This window comes from Emydura macquarii, unplaced genomic scaffold (genome assembly GCF_026122565.2).
Source record: "Emydura macquarii macquarii isolate MOO-44397 ecotype Brisbane River unplaced genomic scaffold, CSIRO-AGI_Emac_v2 contig_2422, whole genome shotgun sequence".
Classification (NCBI taxonomy): Eukaryota; Metazoa; Chordata; order Testudines; family Chelidae; genus Emydura; species Emydura macquarii.
The window spans coordinates 33,549,548-33,557,088 of NW_027132559.1; the positions used below are offsets into that span (position 1 = coordinate 33,549,548).

At 46.8% G+C, this 7,541-nt stretch overlaps 1 protein-coding gene across 1 annotated transcript; it reads right to left on the reverse strand.

Annotated features, from left to right (window-relative positions):
- Nucleotides 1-1,233: 1,233 nt before the first annotated feature.
- FZD1 (frizzled class receptor 1) lies at nucleotides 1,234-3,824 on the reverse strand. The gene has a single exon (XM_067562221.1). The coding sequence runs from the start codon at nucleotides 3,596-3,598 to the stop codon at nucleotides 1,721-1,723; it is 1,878 nt and encodes a 625-aa protein (XP_067418322.1). The 5' UTR covers nucleotides 3,599-3,824; the 3' UTR covers nucleotides 1,234-1,720.
- Between the last annotated feature and the right edge of the window lie 3,717 nt (nucleotides 3,825-7,541).

The following is a 7,541-nucleotide window of genomic DNA, read 5'->3' on the forward strand; positions in this document are numbered from 1 at the left end:
GACATATTGCACACATGCTTCACAGTATGCAACATAATTACGGTTCTAGAAAGGACATCGGAGTTTCCTTAAAGTCTCATATCCCACCAGATTGTTTAAATATTTTTGTTTTTGTTTTTTTTTTTAACTAGTGGAATAAATCATCCCTCCCTCACAATGTGTAGATAATGGTAAGGAATTAAAATACGAGACATTTTAAGGTTTTAAATATTTCCAAACTGAAAAGTCAATTTATAGATTAAATAAAAAAATTTGAATACTGCATGTCATTCCAATAAATCTCTTTTTACTGAGCTCGTATTTCCTGTTCCTATTTATATTGAGCAGTCTGTTAATCTAAGTAAATATCAGTACCTCAACAAAACCTTCCAAGTAGTTCTCCCTCAACACTTTCATTAACCGAAGAAACAATGTTAAGACACACACAGGCAGACCCATCAAGGAAGCAGATAGCCAAGAAACTGAGCACAAGACAATTAAGATTTATAACGCTCTCTCCTCAGTCTTCCTTCCACACACTGTGAAACTTTTGGGTAGCAACAGCTGATAACCCCATTTCTCAGGAAAGGTTAGCCAGACCAATCACTTCTTGGGTTTGCATTAAAAAAATAATTAAGTTTATTGTGCAGGTTAAAAGGAAAGGTTTCTATCTATGCCTTATCTCCGTTAAGCCATCAGACATAGCATAGGTACAGCTGGTATTAGACCTCCACTCTTGACCACTGACAAAACACAATTATTTTTCAAATACATGGCACAGTTAAATTAATTAAAAAAAAGGAGAAAGCAGCCAGTCCCACCCATCTATTGCTAAGTGTTGACAGAAAGGGCTGGTCTGCTGCTCTGCCCTGGTCAGGCACCTTTGGGCAGGGTTTAGGAGATTGATCCCTCCTTGGTTGTAGATGGTAAGGACTAGACACATATCTGTGAATAGGCAGCAGGGGTCAGCCCCTCTTCCCCTCCACCACCCATGGCGGAGCTGATAGAGGTGAGGTGAAGCTGCTTTGCTCCTCTGTACCTCAGGATGTGGGGAGCAAGACTTCCCATTTACACATCAGGTATATGGGGCAAGGATCAAGTCAAGTGACTGTGCCCCTCCCCATTCATCTTGTAGGCTGGCTGGGATCAGGACTTAGCTTGTGTCACAAGGAACTCTAGGGAGCTGCAGCAGCCTCAGTCCAGGCCATTATATTCATGCAACTGAACTCCAAGCAAAACCCATTACAAAACCTGTGGTGGGATGAAACAAGGGGTTTATTTTGGTTTATTTTATTTTTTCCATCCTGTACTAAAATAAAAAATAAAATCCAATGCCAGTTAAAAACCGGTAGCAAAAATCTGCAAATGGGTTAAAATGTCCTAAAAATAAAATTAAAAAAAAAAAAAGAGTGAGAGATCTTTGTAATTTACAAATACAAATATACTTACAAAATCTTACAGAGGCTATTTACAACCCTCTCCCCCAACCACAAAGAATGTTCCATCCCTACAGAAGACAAAGACTGTCCCATCTCAGGATTTTCCCCACATGCCTCTTTTCTCTCACTTCCCGGCAGGCTGAAGAAATGGCTAGCAGTCTGGAAAGTTTGCCAAGAATGGAAGTGTAACAGCTTCTCTTCCCTCCCTGGTTGGGGTGGTGGGCACACAGTGGAGTGCGGATCCCTCACCCGCCCTCTCTGGTTGGGATGGTAGGTGTCCCTCAGCCTAGATGGGTTGGGTTTCACACTGTGGTTTCCCCTTGCTTGCTGTTGGTGAGCCTGGTATAGAACTTTCTCCAGGAATTGAGTGTTTTCCCCGACCAGATCCAGAAGCCTGAGGTGATGCCCACGATTAAGGTCATGAGATATTTGATCATGAAGACAGTGAAATCAGGGCTCATGGGAGGGTAGTGGTGGCTGCTGTGGTTATTGGGGCAGGGGATGGCATAGCTTTTACAGCTCTGGGCGACCCAGCTCCTTTCCCACTGTTCCCTAAAGGCTTGCTCGTAAAAATAGCAGGCGATGACTATGGTGGCAGGCACCGTGTAGAGGACACTGAAGACCCCAATCCTCACCATCAGCTTCTCCAGCTTCTCCGTCTTGGTGCCGTCGTGCTTCATGATGGTCCTGATCCTGAAGAGGGACACGAAGCCGGCCAGCAGGAAGGAGGTGCCGATGAACAGGTACACGAACAAGGGGGCCAGCACGAAGCCACGCAGGGCGTCCACGTTGTTGATGCCCACGAAGCAGACGCCGCTGAGCACGTCGCCGTCCACCTGCCCCAGGGCCAGGATGGTGATGGTTTTGATGGCGGGCACGGCCCAGGCGGCCAGGTGGAAGTACTGCGAGTTGGCCTCGATGGCCTCGTGGCCCCACTTCATGCCGGCGGCCAGGAACCAAGTGAGGGAGAGGATGACCCACCAAATGGAGCTGGCCATGCCGAAGAAGTAGAGCATCATGAAGAGGATGGTGCAGCCCTCCCGCTTGGTGCCCTGCGCCACCGTGCGGGCGCCGTCCTCGGCGAAGCGCTCGTTGCAGACCACGCGCTCCTCCAGCAGGAAGCCGGCGATGTAGGCCACGGCCACGGCGGTGTAGCAGCCGGACAGGAAGATGATGGGCCGCTCCGGGTAGCTGAAGCGCTTCATGTCCACCAGGTAGGTGAGCACGGTGAAGAGGGTGGAGGCGCAGCACAGCACCGACCAGATGCCGATCCAGGTGCGGGAGAAGCGCAGCTCCTCCGGCCCGAAGTACATGAGCCCGTAGAGGCGGCCGGGCTCGCAGGGGGCGCCGCAGTCCTTCTCCCCCAGGAAGCGGTAGTTCAGGTAGGAGGGCACCTTGAGCGCCCGCGGGCAGGCGAAGCGGCCGCCCCGCTCGCCGCCCGCCGGCCCGGCGCCCCGCGGCTGGGGGTTGCTGGTCCAGAGGTCGGGCAGCAGCGAGGGCGTGGGGGTGCCGCGCTCCGAGGTGTTCTGGCCCACGCACAGCTCGCCGGCGCCGTGCACCGGGAACTTCTCGCAGCGCAGCGTGTCGGGCCACTGGAAGCCGAACTTGTTCATGAGCGCCTCGCAGCCCAGGCGCGCCCGCTCGCACAGGGAGCGGCAGGGCGGCAGCGCCTGCTCCAGCACGGTGCAGACGGGCGCGTACATGGAGCAGAGGAAGAACTTGAGCTCGGCCGAGCACTGCACCTTGACGAGCGGGTAGAACTGGTGCACCTCCAGCCCCGCGTCCTCCTGGTTGGTGTGGCCCAGCAGGTTGGGCATGATGGTCTGGTTGTAGGCGATGTCGGTGCAGAGCGGGATGGAGATGGGCTGGCAGTAGCCGTGGTCCGGGATGGAGATGCCCCGCTCGCCGTTGTACGGCTGGGGCTGGCCCCGGGCGGGCAGCACCGGAGCCTCCGCCCACAGCAGCAGCAGGAGCTGGAGACACCAGCCCGGGCGGCTGCTGCTGCTGCTGCCGCCGCCGCTCCCTGCCGCCGCGGCCGCCCCGCCGCGAACTTCCCGGCCGTGCCCCGGCGCCCCCGCGGGTGCCCGCTGCTCAGCCATACTTCGCCGGCCCCTGCCTCGGCGCCGCTGCCGCCCCAGTCGGGCTCCCGCCGCCGCCTGCTGCCTCTGCTGCGCCCGCATCAAACTTGAGACTCATGAAGGGGGGCAGGGCGGGGGGAGGGGGACACCCCGAAACTGCCCCGCTCCCGGCCCCGCCAGCGCTCCCCGCTGCCCCGCAGAGCCGAGAGTGGCGAGAGGCAGCGCGCGGCTCCCCGCGGCAGCTCCCAGCCTCCGCCGCCGCCGCCGCCTGACCATTTGTGTCAATCCCTCAAGTGAGCGCCCCCTCGCCTCTCTCTCTCTCTCTCTCTCTCTCTCTCTCTCCCTCGGACCGGTTTCCAGGCGCCCCGCAGTCTGCCGTTCGCCAGAAGGGAGGAGCCTTGAAACCGACGCCTGAGCTGCCTGCGGAAGGGACCGTCTCTCAACATCTCACTCCGCTTCCAGGCGCAGAAGGAGGTTGGTCTCCCAAGCGCCCCTTTTCAGACTGTCTAAAGCACAAAAGGAGGGGAATTGGGGGGGGGGGGAGGATTGTTGTGAAGGAGGCCAGGCTTGATGGGTTTTGCTTTAAAAGAAAAAAGAGGAAGGCTTGGGAGGAGAATAGCCCCATATGCTGTGAGAGGATAATGAATAGAATAGGGCAGACAATTGCTTTTCATTTTTATGTTTAAAAATTCTGCAGTTCACACTAATGAAAGAGGGTGAGTCAAGGCTAGGATCAGAACAGATGTTTCTGAGTTAAAGTTTAGTGTTTGCAATTTAGGGAAACACATTTGTTCCATAGTTGACAATAAAAACTTAGAGATTGTAACCTGCTGCAAAAGATTCTTTGGATTCTGATAAATATAATAGTGCTAAGTTCACATTGTCTTAACACACTTCGCAAACTTTAAATTGACACAGTATGCTGGTGAAATACATAAGTAAAACTCTAAACATCTATTTGTAAACCAACCAAACCTCTTCCTAACACACACACACAACCCCCTAAAATAGTCATTTTCTGAGGGACCCTCAAAAATGTAAAGGCTCAAATTCATCTCTGGTGTGACTTCACTGATACCAGAAATTAATTGACTTCAGAAACTGAGGAGAAAAACATCAACCTGCAACACAGAGAAATTCTGAAATGTGTTTTGAAACTTTCCATTTGCAGTCTAACAGATCTCTCAAAGAGGAAGACCGGACCTACCAAGTTTTGTTATAATGGGCATTTGTATTCTCCCTCTGCTCTGCTAGCCTCTTCTCTCCTTGGGAAGATTTGTGCATATTGTGATACCCGCTTCCTCAAAGGAATGGAAAAACAAGCGAAAAACCAACACCAAAATGCCCCAAAGCAGGATGAAAAAACAGTATGTGCCAGCAGACCTAAGACTAATGGACATTGGGACCCTCCTGAAAAGTTAGGACTCTAGAAATGTTGCAGCCTTTTTTTTTTAAAGAATTGATAGATTCCCCATAATCAGGACAGTACAAAAATTGAATTGGTCAATATGTTACATTTTTGGGTCCATCAAACTTGACAGTGTCCCTTTAAAGAAAGGCAGCTCTGTTAGTTGCAGCTCCATTCAAAACACAGCCAGGAGAGGGTGGGATCAATATTTGCCAAATGGAAAAGGGCCCAATCATAAGGGTGGGGGAGAAGGGAATTGGAGGTGGAGGGTAGGACAATATTATTATCAGGCTTCCAAGAGGCTATTGTGGAGAATGGAGAGTAAAGTAAATTAAGAACTGTGAATAGTAACTGAGAGTCTCTGTAAGACTTGTATCACCTTGATTTGTTTAGTGTAACAGTTTTTTGGTACAAAAATGAGAAACAACCCTTTGAAATTAAGGTCCCTGATAGTTACATTCCTATGGTAGTGTTCTGATGGTTGCAAAATAAAAATAAGTATCAAAGGCCATTTTTCATATCACTGCTGAGTTACTTTTACATTCTAGGAGAAATAAATATATAGCTTATAATAATAACCTAAAATATAAAAGATATAATTACAACAGTTTTTTTCTTGCCTAACATACAGTTATTTTAGATCAGTGTAAGATTAAAGCCACCTTACTTACAAATACCTTGGGGCAGGTTTTTCAAAAATAAACCCAACTTTCTGAGTGTTTTGTTGAGTAAATGTGCATATGGTAATTACCAAGGACAACCATTTCCTCCTCTATGTCTAAGCCACGTGTGCTTACAGCCAGTGGAAGTCCTGCTGGTTCTTTCAAAATGCATACTCAATTTACCCAAAGAAAAAAATGGTAAAAGCTGGATTGGAAATGTACTTTACGCACTGAAATTCAATAATAGTAATAATAAACTAGACTCCTATAATCTCAAAGCATTTTACAAACATGCAGTATCTGATCCTCTGCACTGTGGAAATTCAAATTCCCATGTTTGAATGATCGGCCCAAAGTCACACAAGAAATAAAGATACATTTCTTACCATCACTACTATGTGCCCAAAGTCATACAGTGAATCAGTGGCAGAGTCAGGAACAAAAGCCAAATGGTCCTGACGCCAAGTCCACCACTCCGACATATTAGACCACCATTTTTCTTTCCCTAAATGTTTGAGGCCTTGCTGTATGCTGTGCCATCTTCACTTTGTACATCGAGGCACTGCTAGAATCCATTTGGAAGGTGATGACAAAATTCCACTGTAGGACTTGCTTGCACAGTCTCAGGTGGCAAGTGTTAAAAGAAGTCTGTGCTAGACAAATAAATCCTTCAATCTGTGTGTCACATGGAGTTAATGGTATGAAGTATTTGTCCTTTTTAACCTGTGACAGTTATAGATAAATCTTGGACTTAATATGTAGGCCATTTCCTTTCACCCAGCAGTGCTTTTCCACATTCAAAGTTACTAGCAACATACACCATATAATGACTGTAGGAGCAGAAGCAAGTTTAGAAATAGCACAACATCACACATCAGTGTGTTATTGATATAATAAATCTCATCCTAGTAGAATTTCTCAAGAACTCTCTTCTCAAAAAATTCCAGTTCAGTAACTTCTTCATGAACTAAATTATCTCAGTCTCCTGCAGTTAAAAAAAGGAATGAATTGTTTATACTGGATCCCTTTTCTGTATCATATTTAGCAAAAGTGTTAAGAGAGGTGCATTTACTATCTACAAATCTTCCTCCTCAAACATACACTTCTAATAAAAATTATTCCTCTAAACTTCTTTTGGAGCTGCAACGCACCAATTTTATTATTTCAAAGCAATTAAAATAAATATTTTCTTATTCACTTATGTGCTGAAATTTTAAAATTGATTTACCATTGGACCGTTAGATATGAAGAAACAATGTATTTTATCACCTCAGGAAAGTGAAGGAAAAATATACATCAGTAATGTTTTGAAAGGCTGATACTGAATTGATTTTTGCATTTGAATTTACAGCACCCTTTTGGAAGATATCAACAAATCACAATTAAAAAAACAAAACAACACTTTTCTTTAACAAACTTTTTTCTTTACAATGAAAGTTTAATCTTTAGTCATTAGTAAAAGAAACAAAAAAAGGCCCAAAAGTAAACTGAATGAAGCATTTCAAAAAAGGAATTTCAAAATGATACATAATTTTGCTGTTTGTTACAGTAAGCACTGGCATCAATATTGACCTCTTGTAATTCTGTAATTTAGAGCCATTTCAAGTGACTATGCCCAAGAAATAGAGATCACTTTGTTACCAGCATTTCCGTGTCTATCTTAGGCACCTAGATGGTTCCCATTATTGTAGTATCTGAGCACCTTGCACTCTTTAATATATTTATCCTCACGCCACCCCATGACAGAGGGAAGTGCTGTGTATTACACTTTTATTACATGTTGTCAGAAGAAAACAGAATCTTTGGCAAAAATGAAACAAATGAAGCAATCCGAATCCCTTGGTCTGGAAGGAAATGTGGTAGACAACTGGAAGAAGTGATGGGGTTGCTTCCAAATTTTCCTGGGAGCAAGTGACATTACAGAGAAATAGGAAAGGGTGAAACTCACCACTCTGCTGCATGTGGCAGGGCCATG